Source organism: Halichoerus grypus, chromosome 15 (assembly GCF_964656455.1).
Source record: "Halichoerus grypus chromosome 15, mHalGry1.hap1.1, whole genome shotgun sequence".
Classification (NCBI taxonomy): domain Eukaryota; kingdom Metazoa; phylum Chordata; class Mammalia; order Carnivora; family Phocidae; genus Halichoerus; species Halichoerus grypus.
In genome coordinates, this window is record NC_135726.1 from 60,769,471 (window position 1) to 60,785,137 (window position 15,667).

A 15,667-nucleotide genomic window follows, 5' to 3' on the forward strand; every position below is an offset into this window, starting at 1 on the left:
GCCCAGGGACGGGGGCACTGAGCCCCGAGGCCCACAACCAGTCTGTGATGATGAGAAATGCACGGGTCTGGGAGCTCACAGCTTCCGAGTTTGGAACCCATGGCCCCAGTATTTTATTAGAGAGTGGGAGTCCCAAGGCCCTGTCCCAGTCCATGATGGGTCCACCTGAGCCCCCTAGACGCCAGACTGAGGAAAGGGTACGGTGGGGAGGCAGGGATCACGCCCAGCTCGACACTGGGGCAGAGGAGCAGCTCCAGAACCCACCCCACTCAAGCCACAAATCTTGGCCCTGGCCCAAGGGTCTCTGAGTTTAGGCTGGAGATGATCCAGTTCTCAGGGGTGGTCGGGTCCCTGACCAAACCCAGCCCCAGCCTGCCACCGTCAGGAGGGTCTAAGTACGAGGGAGGAGAGGAGTAAGGCAGGCCGGACCCCTGGTCAGGTCTGGGGGAAAGGGTGGAAGCAGAGGGAAGGCCTGCGCTCTGGGGAAAGTGTGGTTTGGTGGTGGGAATGTGGTCCGGGCGTCTAGGCAGGGATGTTACCGGTCCCGCGGTGGTTGTGGCCTAGTTCCACGGGAGGTCCCTAACCCGGCAGAGGGTGGCCTACTGCGCGGGACCGTGGTCAATCCTGCGGTGGGCGTAGCCAGGCCCACAACTGGATCAGGGCGCTGGGTGCGCGGCCAGGTGGCGCTCGAGCAGCGCGCGGTGTGAGAAGACCTTGCCGCAGGCGGGGCAGGGCGCGCGCTCGGGCCGGTGCGTGCGCATGTGCACGTTGAGCGAGCTCTTCTGCGTGAAGCGCTTGGCGCAGACGGCGCACTGGAAGGCGCGCACGCCTGTGTGTGTGACCATATGCTTCAGCAGGTAGTCGCGCAGTGAGAAAGATCGCCAGCACACGGCGCATTGGTGGGGCTTCTCCCCTGTGGGCGACAGGGCATGCCGCGCACGTATGTCAGCTGGGAAGGGGCCCCGCCCCGGGAATCTTTGTCTGGCAGGGACTCCCCTCTCCTCCCGGGCTGCCCATCAACCCGGAATCCCCCTGTCCATTAGGGACACTCCCTTCCCTCCCGGACCTTCCTGCCCAGCAGGGACACCCCCTCCCCCCGCCGCGACATGACCCAGTGTGTCTCCCCACTCAGCGGGGACGCCCCTTTCCCAGACCCTTACCGTCCTACCGGGATACCACTGTCAGGCGCCCCCAATTCTAACAGGTACCCTCCCAACAGGGAATCCTGCTGGTCTGGGACATCGTTGCCCATCGGGACTGACCACTGAGGTCTCCCCCCACCTCCAGGGACTTGCCCTCCCTCCACTACTGCTATGCCCCTGGAGCACTCTCTGATCGCTGGCCACCATTCTGGGGACAGTCTGGCAAGGCCCGCTAGGCTTACACTGGGAGAGACACAGGCACACGTGCCCCTTCCTACTGGAAGCCCCTGTTGCCCAGAACCTTCGTCTGCTGGCAGCTATAATGTACCTGGGGGTGACAGCGCAGGCTGTGTGGCCCTTAAAGTCATCAGGTATTAACAAAAAACCTATCTCAGTGGCAGAGGACTGCAGGGCAGTGCCTGGGCAGGGAGTGCCTGGGCAGGGGTTCCCGCAGACCAACCAGGCCTGGCACCTGGCTACAGAGGCACAAAGCTGGCAAATCTTGGCTGGTACTACCTTGGCCCCTGGCAGCACAGGCTCTCTACCTATGCCTGTATCCTCTCCCCTTCATCTCCAGGACAGCCAGGTGGGGATTTTACACTGTAAATCCCATCTCAGTCACTCCTCACCTCAGAACACTGATGCCCTCCCCACCATTCACAGTGAAATCCCAAATTCCTGGCCCTGCAGAACTCCCCATTCCACTCCCACAGGATTTCCAGCCAAATCTGTGCTTTTCCTAACAACATCCAGTTCAGCCCTGCTAGCAGTCTTTGACATTCCATACCCCTGTCCTCCACCTGAGCCCCTAGGGAGAACCCCACACACCCTGCAACACACCCAGGACCTGCCAGCCACCACCTCAGGCTCTAGCTCCACAATCTCCACCGGTCCACCCTAGCATTCTGTCTCTCCCTCAGCCACTGCAGAGCACCTCCCAGACCAGCTGAGGTTTTAGGGGACCTCTCCATGGTCTTCAAGGAGCTCCCCTTCCCTCCCTCTGCAGCTGTGGGGTCCCCACTATGCAGCCCCACCTCCGTCCTCCAGCGCTGATCAGGGCACCTCTCTGCCTACTCTGCACGCTTTCCCTAGGCCAGCGAACTCACCCTCCCTCACATCCAGACCCAGCCACCGGACCCACAGCCAGCCAGAAGACCCAGGAGGCTCCCTGCAGCACTGCTCCCCAACCTGGCTATATATCCCTGCCAAGGCTCCTTTCCTCCTGATCATCCCAAGCTCCAACGCAGTGAGTAAAGGCTTCACTGGCAGCTTCCCAAAAGCTCTGGGCAAGTTCCTGCTCCCTAACCCAGCGGTAGGATTCCCCCTGCACCACTAAATCGAGGTAGGGGATGCAGGAGTGCCTGCTTCTCCATGTGGAGGGGCTTCCCCTCCCCCCTACACGTTGCACTTGGGGCTCAATTTCCAGGCTCCCCTGGGGTCATGAAAGAGCATCAGAACCGCATGAGTGCCTCCACCCAACTTGCCCAGTGCCCAGTCCCCCCTCAGGCTTGAATCTCCAATGACCAAGGGGCTCAGAGACCCATCCCGGCTCACCCGAGTGGATGAACATGTGCTTGGTGTAGTTTTTCCGCGAGCTGAACGTCTTGCGGCAGTGACTGCACTCATAGGCAGGTGGCTCGGCGGCACCCGGGGCTCGGGCAGGGGTGGCCGAGGGGGCCACAGCGGGAGCGGCGGGCGGGGCCGGCGCCTCCCCTGGAGGCGCGCTGGGGGCCGCATCTGGCTGGAGCGCGGGGTAGAAGGCGGAGGAGAGTGCAGGAGCAGGGCCGGAGGGCGCGGGAGAAGGTTGCGCAGGTGGCCCAGGAGCGCCCAGATGAAACGGGAAAAGCGAGACTGGAGGCCCCGGGGTCTTCACGCCGGGGACGCGGGATCCCGACAGGACGCAGTCAGGCGGAGCCGCGGTCTCGGTGGGACAGGCTTCCGCGGCGGTGCCATCCTCATCTTGCCAAGCGGACACGTAGCTCTCCGGGAACACGTCCTCGGCAGCCGACGCCCCCCTAAGGAAGTCCCTCCCGGCGCCGCCGTAGTCAGCGAGGCCAGCGGGTGCAGGCGGCTCCTCGCACGCGCTGTCAGGGGCGGCGGTGAGGAAGCCGGCGGCGCAGTCGGGGAAGGAAGGGGGCGCCTGGCCCTCTCCCGGGCCGCCGCCTTCGCCGTCCTCGCCCTCGGTTTCATCATCGGTCTCCTCGTCGCCATCGCCGCCGTCGTCCGGGGGCGCCGGTAGGGCGGGGTCGACGTCCGACCCCTCGGCCTTGGTGGGCGCAGTGGGCGCGGGCAGCTGCAGGCGCGCTGGCTGGCGCTGCTTGCGGCTATGCGCGGCACCGGGGTGGCCCGGAGGGCGCGCGGCAAGCAGGTGGCGCAGGCGGTGGCGTAGCTGCGCGGGTGCAAGAGGTGGGGGCACGGGCGTGGGTAGGGGTGCGGGCGCGCCCGGGACCGGCGCGCGGGCGCGGGCAATGATCTGCGTGCATTCGTCTATGACGGTCTGGATGCGCAGCACGGACGCGGCCGTGAGCACCTGCAGGGCTTCGCCCTGTGCCACCACAAGCGAGCCGCTGTAGAGGAACTCGACGAGCTGGCGCACCGTCTGCGCGGGCACCACCGGCGGCACGCGGATCTCCGAGTGGCCGAGCAGCAGCTTGTCCTGGAAGAAGGGCGAGCCAGCAGCCAACACACAGCGGTGTGCACGCAGCGAAGCCTCGCGGATCCTCACAGTCACGTCGCAGAAGTGACCGCCCAGCCGCTGCCCGTTGAGGGTCTCGAGCAGCGAGCGGGAGAAGTTCTGCAGGTGTATGTGGTGCACCGCCTCTGCCGCCGCCATCTGGACTGGATGAGGGGGTGTGGGCGGGGAGAGGGGGTTCAGCCGGGCACCCACCCCCTCCCCCGCCCCACTGTCCCTGTCCCTTGAGCCCTTATTGCAGGACAGGGCCCATGGGCGCACCACAGCCCCAGGCTTTGCGAACCTCAGCCCTCTCGAAAAGGCCTCTGGCAGTCCTGTTCCCATACACAGGACACAGGACTCACCAAACACCACCCCGTCTCCAGGGCCTCTGCAGCTCTGCCTCCGGAGCCCCGGGCACACCCCTGGAAGAAGGTTGGGAATACCAAAGCTCTGCCTCCCTCCCAGTCTTGCTTACTCCCCAGGGGAGGGTCCAGAGCTCAGCTTCCCCTATAGTGGCCCACCCACCAACCCTTCCCCTAATTCCAAATCCATAAACCTTCCCCAAGTCCCCCTCCCAGGGGGCAGCTCTGTGGAGAAGACTGCAGGGGCCCCCATACAGAACTGGCTGCCACACCCTACCCACTCCCTTCCCTGGCTGGCTGTGATTCCTCCCCAAGCAGCTTCTTTTTGATCTTCCTTTGCCACATCCCCTAAGCCTGGAGCATCCAAGGTCCTGTGGAGACCCAGGTCTGTTGGCTTGGAATTGGGTTAACTAGTGTATACAGAGGTGTTCTTGGGGTGGGGTGGCACACCCTGCCTGCCTCCTGGACTAAGCGATTCAGGGTGTGCATAGCCACAAAGGGTTGAGAATAAGTTGGGCACTAGCCTGGCAAGTGCCCCATAAGAGAAAAATACGTGGTCTCTCGCCAACCCCAGCACCGCAGGTAGGGAGGTACCTCTTGCAGCCTGGTGTTCTTGGAATCTCGATATGGCTTGTAGGGCACGCGGTGTGGGTGTGGCATAGAGAGGGGGCTTGCGTGGATCCTGCAGGGTGTGTGATTTGGAGGGCAAACGTGGTGCAGCAGCTGCCTCCGTATCAGCATGATTCTTGTCAAAATTCTGACCTCCTAATTCCACTTAATTTGCCCACCCTCAGACACTGGAAGGGGGAGGGGATACCATCCCCCAGGGGACTCCGGGAATCTGAGAAGCTGTGCTACTTCACCTGCCAAGCAGGCACCATGCTCACTAGGACTCAGTCTTCCGTCTTTCAAACAAAGATGGGATACCTGGCTCATCCTGCACCCAGCCCACACGCACCTCCAGTCTAGGGGAGGACAGTCGGACACAGGACGCACCCTGACACTCACCCACTCTCCACCAGCCTGGCTCAGGCTGGATCACACAGCCCCGGAGTGCAGCCTCTCTTAACCTTTCGGGTCTAATGGGGTCTCAGACTCACCCCCCTCCGGTTCCTCATGCCCAAATCACCTTTCCTCTTTTGGGGCCAGCCCCTCCGTTTCTTGCATGCCCCACATCTCACCCTGAGATCACTTCGCACTCCGCCACTGCCCCGGTACCTCCGGCCGAGGCTGATGGAGCCATCTCCTTGTGATCCCCGCCCCCCGGCCTATTCCCCACGCGACAGCCAGAGGGAGCCTGTTCAGACCTGACAGATCGGGACCCTCCTGGGCTCAGAGCCCTCCATGGCGACGAATTAATTCTTGGCAACTCTTCAAACAAGCCAAGTCTTTGCACGTGCTGTTTTCTACGCCACAGCCCGTTCCCCGTCTTTATTTACCCACCGACTAGAGAACTTCAAATCCGTGCCTGGGCGACTGGGGCGGAAACCTGCGCATCGACCGTACCCTTTAAAGCCTGCGTCTTCCGACCCGCCCCCGCCCTGCTCCCGGTCTCTTATCTCTCGGTCCAGATGCCGCAGGGCCTTTTCGGCGCCTCAGAACAAAGCCCCCCCCCCCCCCCGGGTATGGCGCCGCAGTCTGGCCGCCACGCCTTTGCCCTCGCCGCACACTTTGCTCCAAGCACCCTCTCCCATACTCTGCTCAATTGCTCGCGCCCTACCCTGAACCCTGAGGCCCTCTCTGAGACGCTCGGGCTGCACCCGCTCCAGACCCCGGCCAGCCTGTATTTCCCGCCTGCGCGCGATCGCCAGAGCCATGCCCCCACCCTGCAGCGCCCCCTCACGTCCACAGCGTGCGCTCCAAGCCTAGCGCCGGTGCCCCTCCCCTGGCACGCCCCGGCCTGCCCGTGGGCCCTGCAGCAGGGGGATGCCCGCCAGACCCCACCTCCGGCTCCTCCTCAGGCACGCGGCCGGGACCTGGCCTTCTGCCGCTCACCGCCGACCAGGCCGCACTTTCGGGGGGCGACGCCGGCGGAACCGAAGTCTGCAGCCGCGGTGGGGCTGGGAAGCGCTAGGTCAGAGCACGTTTCCGGTGTTTCTATGGCGATCCGCCGCCGCGGCCAGGCCGCACTTCCTGCTCTAGTCAGAGTCGGAACTCAAGTCGCAGAGGCTCGGGCGGCGGGGCAGCGAGGAACGTCTGGGCCAGAGCACGCTTCCGGCGTTGCCCTAGGCACAGGGACGAGGCGGGGCCTGCGCGGTCCATCTGTGGGCCACGCCCCCGTGCGCTCGCCGCGGTGCTGCAACTGGAGCTGGAGCGCCGCGACGGAGGCTGGGAAGGCGGTCCGAAGCCCCAGGTAGGTCTCGGCTGGCTCGGACTGCGCTGCGACCCCCCTGTCTCGGCTGGCTCGGACTGCGCTGCGACCCCCCTGTCTCGGCTGGCTCGGACTGCGCTGCGACCCCCCTGTCTCGGCTGGCTCGGACTGCGCTGCGACCCCAGGTGACGGCCCTCTGCCCGCAGCATGAGTGGAACCAGCAGTAGGGCTTGTCCCTGGTCCGCCGGATTCCAGCCCTGCGTGCAGAGCAGAGACATCCCTGCAGCCTACCTCCACTCCCGCCCGTGGCTACGAGCGGAGTGAGGGAGCAGACACCACCCCAGCCTCTGGCTCCCGCCTTCCGCCCCTGAGCCTGGGTCCCAGGTAGAAGGTGGAGGCAGCCTGTCTCTATGCCCCCTGCCTCCCCGCACACACACCAGGCCCGCCTGCCCCAGGGCGAGTAGTGAACAAAAGTATGAATGGATATTGAACTGAGTGCCTTTGCACGCAGCACTCTGGGACACACCTCAGAACAGAAGAAGGGCAGGGGTGAGACGGGTCGTGCGTCTGCCAGGGCGGTGAAGATCAGATGTCAGTTTAGGAGACAATATGTGCGAAGAGCTGTGCGGGCAGAGGAAACAGCCTCGGTTTTCAAGGACCTTGAGATGGGGCTGGTATCTAGGACCCTATGAACCAGGCTAGAGGCTGGAGTGGTGGGCTGGCCTAGCTTTACACTTTGCTCATGGGGGCTAGAGGCAGTCAGGAGGACAAAAAGGTCAGAAGATCCCCTGAGACCTGGGGGGGCCCTATGCCTTGTGCAGCAGGTGTGGAATCCAGCATGGGGGGAGGGGGGCTGGCTTAGCCTCCAGTAGGAGGACAAGATCAGAGTACCAGCCTTCCACCTTGGGCAGCTGCATTGTGGATGTGTTGAAGGTCAGGAGGGGAACCACTGTCCCCACTGGCAGCCTATCCCGTGGCCCGTGCCCTGAGGAATCTTGTTAAACCCCAAGTCTAATGGCCTCAGTGTCCTTCTTCAGAATCTGGACCTGTCAGAATGGCCTGCCCAGCCCCCTGGGTCTGCTCCATCCAACCTCAGTAGCCCCTCTCCAATCCTGTCATTCCTCATTCCTCAGGGCCTTGGTTCTGCCTGCCTCAAGGCTGGCCCGTGCTGTTCCCTCTTTTTGTAGCACTCTCCTACATAGCTCAGCTGCCACTACTCCTCTGGGGACTCTCCCTGACTTCAAACCCCCCTGTCTTCTGTCACAGGACCTGTAGAGGTGGGGGTCATCTGTGTCCCTCACCTTGACAGATACCTGCTGCTATTACTACTACCTAAACAGGAAGAGAGGTGCTAACAGCAGCTTCACCGTGTCCTGGGCCTGATTGCACAGGATTCTGGGACATTGTCAGTCCTCTCCTATAGGGGGGGCAGAATTCTAAAAGCGCCCACTCCAAGATTCCAGGCCAGGACTTATATATAGTTACAGTCTGTGGCAGATATAATTAAGGTTCCTAACCAGCTGACCTTAAAATGAGATGATCCTTGATTGCTTGGGTAGGCCCAAGGTAATCATAGGGCCTTTAAAAGCCGAGAGACTTGAAGTAGAAGGACTCCAGGGGCTTTGAAGCTGGAGGGGGCCACGTGACAAGAAATACATGGGGGAGTCTAGAATCTGAGAAGAGGCCCACATGACACCCAGCAAGGAAATAGGGACTTCCAGTCCCTGCATGGGACTGGAATCTGCTGACTACCTGAAGGAGCCGGGAAGCTGGTTTTCCCCCAGAGCTTCCCGTAAGAGCCCAGCCCTGCCCAAAACCTGATTGCAGCCTCTGTGAGACCTGGAACAGAGGATGCTGCCTGGGTTTCTGACCTGCAGAACAGTAAGCTAATAGGTGGGTGTTGTTTTAAGCTGCTGAGTTTGTGGTAATTTGTTAAATAACAATAGAAAATGAATATAGCTGCCAGAGACTCAAGGCCTGCACATAGTAAGTTTCTGATAAATGCCACTGTTTTCCCATCTGATGAATACCTTCCCCTTGCCTCTCCCTTGCTGAATGCTTCATTTCTTTCTGCCTTACAAGCATTTATCAGCTGTGTTGGTGGTCTCATTACCCTATCGTACAAGCAGAGGGACTCTGGGGGGGCGGGGGGGGGAGAAAGGGAATGAATCATCCGGACACATGGCTGGAACAACATCAGGCAGGTAGAAAGGCATGTATGAGGGCTCTGAGGAGGGACGGTGGCCCTCCGTAAGGTGAGGAAAGTGAGAGAATTGTGGGCTGAGCTGCTATGGGGATTGCGGAGTTGCGGGGGGAGAGGAGGAGGACCACAGTCCCATCTGCATGTTTAAAGGACCATGGGGAAGGCAGTGGATCTTGTGGGGCAGCAAACATAGGAGGCCACTCAGACCTCAGCAGGGAAAGCCAGAAGGGGACAGATTCAGGGTAGGAAGGAGAGGACATGGGTGGCTTCAGAGGAGGTCTTAGTGGATGAGGGTGAGATGGAGGACCTGGCCCAGTAGGAGGCAGGAGGGAGAAACACAAACTCTGACCAGTCTCAGGCAGCAAGGGAGGTGGGAGCTGCAGCCTCCAGTATCACAAGCCTGGAGGAGACGTGTATTTTGCTTTCCTCTCCTCTCCAAAGACCTTATCACTGTGGTTGTGGGGGCATTTCGAGGAATACATAGTGTATCCAAGGACACAGGTTTAATAAGCCAAGGAGGGGTCAACGTGGCCTGCAAGTATGGGGGATTCTAGGCCACGTCCTAGAGTGTTAGAGGCAGGAGATGATGAGAAGGGGCCGATGGCACTGGCTGACGGACCATCAAGGGGAGAACCTGTGAGCTTGCAATGGTCACAGACACATGAAAGGAGAAGAAATTAAGCTACCCCTTGACTGGGCCTCCTCAGCTGCCAAGAGGCAGGAACCCCTGACCCACCCACCCACCCCTCACAACCACACACACAGCTTAGGTCAGAAGTCAGAAGGCTCAGTCCCTGCTCCTGGCTCAGTCAGGGTTCCTAACCTCCCTCCACCCTCCATTACTGGCCAGCTTCTCACGCAGGGTCTCCTTCTGTGGCAGCCCCCGCCCACAGGTAAAGCACTGCTCAGGTCCCACTGTCTACAAGCCTAGCCCTACCCTACTGGGGCTGGATAGTGCCAGATGTGGGATGCAGGTTTCAAGATTCATTTTCTTTTTTTTTTGAAAGATTTTATTTATTTATTTGAGAGAGAGAGAATGACAGAGAGCACATGAGAGGGGGGAGGGTCAGAGGGAGAAACAGACTCCCTGCTGAGCAGGGAGCCCCATGCGGGACTCGATCCAGGGACTCCAGGATCATGACCTGAGCCGAAGGCAGTCGCTCAACCAACTGAGCCACCCAGGCGCCCAGCAGGTTTCAGACTCAAGTACACACCTCAGTTTGGCAGGAGCTTCCCCTTGGCCCGGGGGTTAGACACAAAGCACGTCTCTGGAAAAATGCTTCCCAGTACAAGGCAGATCGGGTAGAGGCTGAAGGAGGTCCCAGGCAAGGCAGGTACCAGCTGCGGAGGGTTTAGCCCTCCTGACAAGCCTGAGGAAATGAGGAGCCCTTTGGGGTGGGGGAAGGCCAGTAACAGGATCCCATTTCTTTTTTTTTTATTTTTTTATTTTTTTAAGATTTTATTTATTTGACAGAGAGAGACACAGCGAGAGAGGGAACACAAGCAGGGGGAGCGGGAGAGGGAGAAGCAGGCTTCCCGCTGAGCAGGGAGCCCGATGCGGGGCTCGATCCCAGGACCCTGGGATCATGACCCGAGCCGAAGGCAGACGCTTAACGACTGAGCCACCCAGGCGCCCCAACAGGATCCCATTTCTATACCCATAAGGTTTTGGAAGCTTGGGAGAGGGCTGGAGGGGACCCAGACCCAGGCCCTGGTAGAGTGTATGAAGGTGATAGGAGCAGTGGGTCAGATAAAGCAAGGTGCCTACAGGACTTACCAAAACAGAAACATCCAGACAAGGATCAAGGACTGTTGAGGACGGGGTGGGGGTGGAAATGGGGTGAGGAATATTTGCAACACAGAGAGAAAAGGTTTAATTTGCTTTCATATGTAAAAGACAAGAACATCCTGCTAGTCTGTGGACAGAGACCTGAGGAAATCACAGGGGAAGTAGGAGACCTAAACTGAAATAATAATCATAATAACACAGCTGCCATTGTCACTTCTGGGTCCCTGCACCGGGTCTTGTACTGGGCTCTTGATTTAATTTTGAAAAGTGAAAAAAAAACAATAAATACGAAGTATAATATAGCACACACTGGAGCACTCACATCCCCAAATCACCAAATGTTCTTGTTTTGTCTGTTTTTTTTTTTCTTAAAGATTTATTTATTTATTTGAGAGAGAGAGAGCACAAGCTGGGGTAGGAGTAGAGGGAGACAATGTCCAGCAGACTCCCCACTGAGTGTGGAGCCCAACGTGGGGCTCAATCTCATGACCCTGAGATCATGACCTGAGTCAAAATCAAGTCAGACACTTAACCGGCTTATAGGCAAAGGAGAAAGCCCCTGGAGGAGGCACACCTGGGTACTAATGTTCCTTCAAGGCCTCGCGTCCCCACCCTGGTTTAACCAATCTACTGAAGCCAGATTAATGTTTCTGGTTTTGTTTTTTTTTACATGTAATAATTTTTCATTTTTTATTATTTATTTATTTAAAAAAATTTTTTTTTTTTTTTAAGATTTTATGTATTTGACAGAGAGAGAGAGAGAGAGAAGAGCAGGGGGAGAGGGAGAAACAGGCTCTCCGCAGAGCAGAGAGCCTGATGCGGGACTCGATCCCAGGACCCTGAGACCATGACCTGAGCCGAAGGCAGACGCTTAACCGACTGAGCCACCCAGGCACCCCTAAAAGATTTTATTTATTTATTTGACAGAGAGAGACAGCGAGAGAGGGAACACAAGCAGGAGGAGTGGGAGAGGGAGAGGCAGGCTTCCCGCCAAGCAGGGAGCCCGACGAGGGACTCGATCCCAGGACCCTGGGATCATGACCTGAGCTGAAGGCAGACGCTTAACCAACTGAGCCACCCAGGCGCCCCTACATGTAATAACTTTTTTTAAAGTTAAAGTTTACTTAATTTTTTTTTTTAAATAATCTCTACACCCATCCTGGGGCTCAAACTCACCACCCTGAGAGCAAGAGTCCTATGCTCCTCCTGAGCCAGCCAGCTGCCCCAGGGATTTTTATTTTTTTAATTTTATTTTTATTTTTTAAATTTTTTATTAGGGAGAGAGAGGATGGGGGGTGGGCAGAGGGAGAGGGAGAATCTTAAGCAGGCTCCCCACCGAGTGCAGAGCCTGACACGGAGCTCAGTCTCACAACCCTGAGATCATGACCTGAGCCGAAATCAAGAGTCAAGGGTCAGACGCTTAACCGACTGAGCCACCCAGATGCCCCTCTATTTTAATCAATGTTCCTCAATCACTTCTCCTTGGAGCCCCCTGGGCCTAGAGGATTTGACATCTTCACACATCGACCATCCCAAGGTTGCCTCACCATTGGGGTGGCCCAACATAGCCTTACCTGCCTTTGGACACCAACTCTTTCGTATAATTCTCCCATTTCCAGTGTACATAAAATCCAATCATTTTTAGTAGAGTTACCACGTGTGTAACCCTTAGCATTCTTCTGTTTTAGAACATTTCTATTGTACCCGATGAGATACTTCCACCCATTCACTGTGAGTTCCTATTCTCATCCCTGTCCCAGGCAACCACTAATCTAATGTCACTACAGATTAGCCTGTTCTGGACATTTCACATTAATGGAATCATACAATATGAGGTCTGGGTCACTTTGCCTTAGGCTTCTGTGCCACCCACATGTTGTTAAATTTGTTTAGTTAGATTTGTTCATTGTTTTCTGTTCAGGTCCCTTGCCCATGGCTTCTCTAAAAAGTATTTCCTTGCCATGGTGGGCAACTGAGGCAGAAGCCTCTCCAGTCCTGCTTTTACCAGCTGTCCTCCTGCTGGACCCTTGCCCTCCTTCATGACATGGTCTATTCTCCACCCTGCCCTCTTCGTGTTTGAGGCACTGTTCAACTCTCCTCTTTTAACATGAGGATGCATCTGGGACGCCTGGGTGGCTCAGTCGTTAAGCGTCTGCCTTCGGCTCAGGTCATGATCCCAGGGTCCTGGGATTGAGCCCCACATCGGGCTCCCTGCTCTGCAGGAAGCCTGCTTCTCCCTCTCCCACTCCCCCTGCTTGTGTTCCCTCTCTCGCTGTGTCTCTCTCTGTCAAATAAATAAATAAAATCTTTAAAAACAAAAACAAAGGGGCGCCTGGGTGGCTCAGTCGTTAAGCGTCTGCCTTCGGCTCAGGTCATGGTCCCAGGGTCCTGGGATCGAGCCCCACATCGGGCTCCCTGCTCTGCGGGAAGCCTGCTTCTCCCTCTCCCACTCCCCCTGCTTGTGTTCCCTCTCTGTCAAATAAATAAAACCTTTAAAAAACAAAAACAAAAACAAAAACATGAGGATGCATCTTTTAAAAGCAAGGATGAGGGGCACCTGGGTGGCTCAGTCGTTAAGCGTCTGCCTTCGGCTCAGGTCATGATCCCAGGGTCCTGGGATCGAGCCCCACATCGGGCTCCCTGCTCCGTGGGGAGCCTGCTTCTCCCTCTCTCTCTCACTCCCCCTGCTTATGTTCCCTCTCTCGCTGTGTCTCTCTCTGTCAAATAAATGAGTAAAATCTTAAAAAACAAAAAACCTTCCCTTTAAAAAATAAATAAATAAAAGAAAGGATGAGGGGAGCCTGGGTGGCTCAGTCGGTTGAGGTCCGACTCTTGATTTCAGCTCGGGTCATGGTCTCAGGGTTGTGAGATGGAGCCCCATGTTGAGCTCTGTACTCAGTGGGGAGTCTGCTTGAGATTCTCTCCCTCTTCCTCTGCCCCTCTTCCTGCTTGTGTGCTCTCTCTCTCTAAAACAAATAAATAAATCTTTTTTAATTTTTTTTTTAAGATTTTATTTATTTGCGAGAGAGAGCATGAGAGACAGAGAGCATGAGAGGGAGGAGGGTCAGAGGGAGAAGCAGACTCCCTGCTGAGCAGGGAGCCTGATGTGGGACTCGATCCCGGGACTCCAGGATCATGACCTGAGCTGAAGGCAGTCGCTTAACCAACTGAGCCACCCAGGCGCCCCTAAAACAAATAAATAAATCTTTAAAAACAACAGCAACAACAAGGATGGGGCACCTGGGTGGCTCAGACAGTTAAGCATCCAACTCTCAATCTCAGCTCAGGTCTTGATCTCAGCGTTGTGAGCTTGAGCCCCATGCTGGGCTCCACACCCAAAATAAAAATCAAACCAAGGATGGTTTCTTAGTTGCCTGTCCTCGGAAGCTTCCTCACTCCTTAGCATGCCTGGTCCCCATCCCCAAGTCACCAGCTATCCACAAATGGGCCCTGACAGCTGATTTGTCTCTCCCAGGAACCCTTTCAGAACTGCTCAGGTTCCTTGCTCCCTGTTGATCCAGAAGTTCCAAGACATTTTGCTCAATTCAAAATAAAAACTTGGGGCGCCTGGGTGGCTCAGTTGGCTAAGTGGCTGTCTTCAGCTTGGGTCATGATCCCAGGGTCCTGGGATTGAGCCCCACATCGGGCTATCTGCTTAGCGGGGAGCCTGCTTCTCCTCCTCCCTCCATCTTCCTGCCACTCCACCTGCTTGTGCTCTCTCTCTCTGTCAAATAAATAAATAAAATCTTAAAAAAAAAAAGAAAACAAACTTGTACCCATTGGCAGTAACTCCTCATTTCCCTCTTCCCCCAGTCCCTGGCAACCAATAATCTACTTTCTGTCTCTATGAGTTTGCATATTTTGGATATTTCGTATAAATGGAATCATAATATATGGTGTTTTGTGTCTGATTTCTTTCAATTGGCGTAATGTTTTCAGGTTCATCTATTTGTAGTATGTATCAGTTCATTTCTTTTTATGGCTGAATAAGGCTCCATTGTATGGAAATACCACATTTATTTATCTAGTCATCAATTGATGGACATTGGGTTGTTTCCACCTTCGGCTACTGTGAATAGTATTGCTATAAATTCCTGTACAAGGATTTGTTTGAAAACTTGTTTTCAATTCAATACCTATACTTTTTTAAAAGATTTTATTTATTTTAGAGAGAGAAAGAAAGAGAGTGGGGGGAAGGGGCAGAAGGAGGGGGAGAGAATCCCAAGCAGACTCCGTGCTAAGCACAGAGCCTGACGCGGGCCTCAATCCCACAACCTGGAGATCATGACCTGAGTCAAAAACCAAGAGTCAGACGCTCGGCCAACTGAGTTATCCAGGCACCCCGTATATACCTAGAAGTTAATTGCTGGATCATATGGTAAGTCTATGTTTAGCTGTTTGAGGAATAGCCAAACTTTTTTTATCGGTGGCTGTACTATTTCACATTCCCACCAGCAATGAAGGAGGGTTCCAATTTCTCCACATTCCTGCCAACACTTGCTATTGTCCTTTTTTTTTTTTTAAAGATTATTTATTTTTATTTTTGAGAGGGAGAGAGAGAATCTTCAGCAGACTCCCCTCTGAGCATGGAGCCCGACATGGGGCTTGAACTCACAACCCTGAGATCAAGAGTTGCACACTCTACTGACTGAGCCAGCCAGGTGACCCTAAAGTGGATGTGAAGTGGTACTTCGTAGTGGTTTGATTTGCATTTCCCTCATGACTAATGATGTGGAATGTCTCTTTATGTTCTTATTATCCAGGCCATTTGTATAAAAGTTGTATTAAGGGGCGCCTGGATGGCTCAATCAGTTAAGAATTTGCCTTTGGCTCAGGTCATGACCTGACCCCAGGGTCCTGGGATTGGGCCCTGCATCAGGCTCCCTGCTCAGCAGGGAGTCTGCTTTTCCCCGTCCCTGTGTCCCTCCCTCCCTGCCCACCGCTCGTGCTCGCTCTCTCTTAAATAAATAAAATCTTGAAAAAAATAAAATCTAAAAAAAAAACACCCCAAAATAAATAGAAGTTGTATTAAGGTATAGTTTATATGCCATAAAATACACCCATTGCAGGTAGCCTTCAAATATTCTTAGCAAATTAACATTCATCAATGTGCAGCTATCACTACAATCCAGTTTAATTAATTTATTTTTATTAAAAGCTTATTTATTTATTTACTTATTTATATA

At 55.7% G+C, this 15,667-nt stretch overlaps 1 protein-coding gene across 10 annotated transcripts; it reads right to left on the bottom strand.

The window, feature by feature from the left end:
* Positions 1-58: 58 nt before the first annotated feature.
* Positions 59-6,350, bottom strand: ZBTB45 (zinc finger and BTB domain containing 45). Of its 10 annotated transcripts, none has more exons than XM_036077893.2 (3): positions 6,123-6,350; positions 2,697-3,975; positions 59-913 (listed from the first exon to the last, which is right to left on the bottom strand). In XM_036077893.2, the coding sequence occupies exons 2-3, from the start codon at positions 3,973-3,975 to the stop codon at positions 657-659; spliced, it is 1,536 nt and encodes a 511-aa protein (XP_035933786.1). In that variant the 5' UTR covers positions 6,123-6,350; the 3' UTR covers positions 59-656. The 10 variants fall into 10 exon arrangements, with proteins under 10 accessions (XP_035933786.1, XP_035933599.1, XP_035933064.1 ...); XM_036077706.2 differs by having other exon boundaries at positions 2,697-3,980; positions 6,123-6,349; XM_036077171.2 differs by lacking the exon at positions 6,123-6,350 and adding an exon at positions 5,899-6,026 and having other exon boundaries at positions 2,697-3,980.
* Between the last annotated feature and the right edge of the window lie 9,317 nt (positions 6,351-15,667).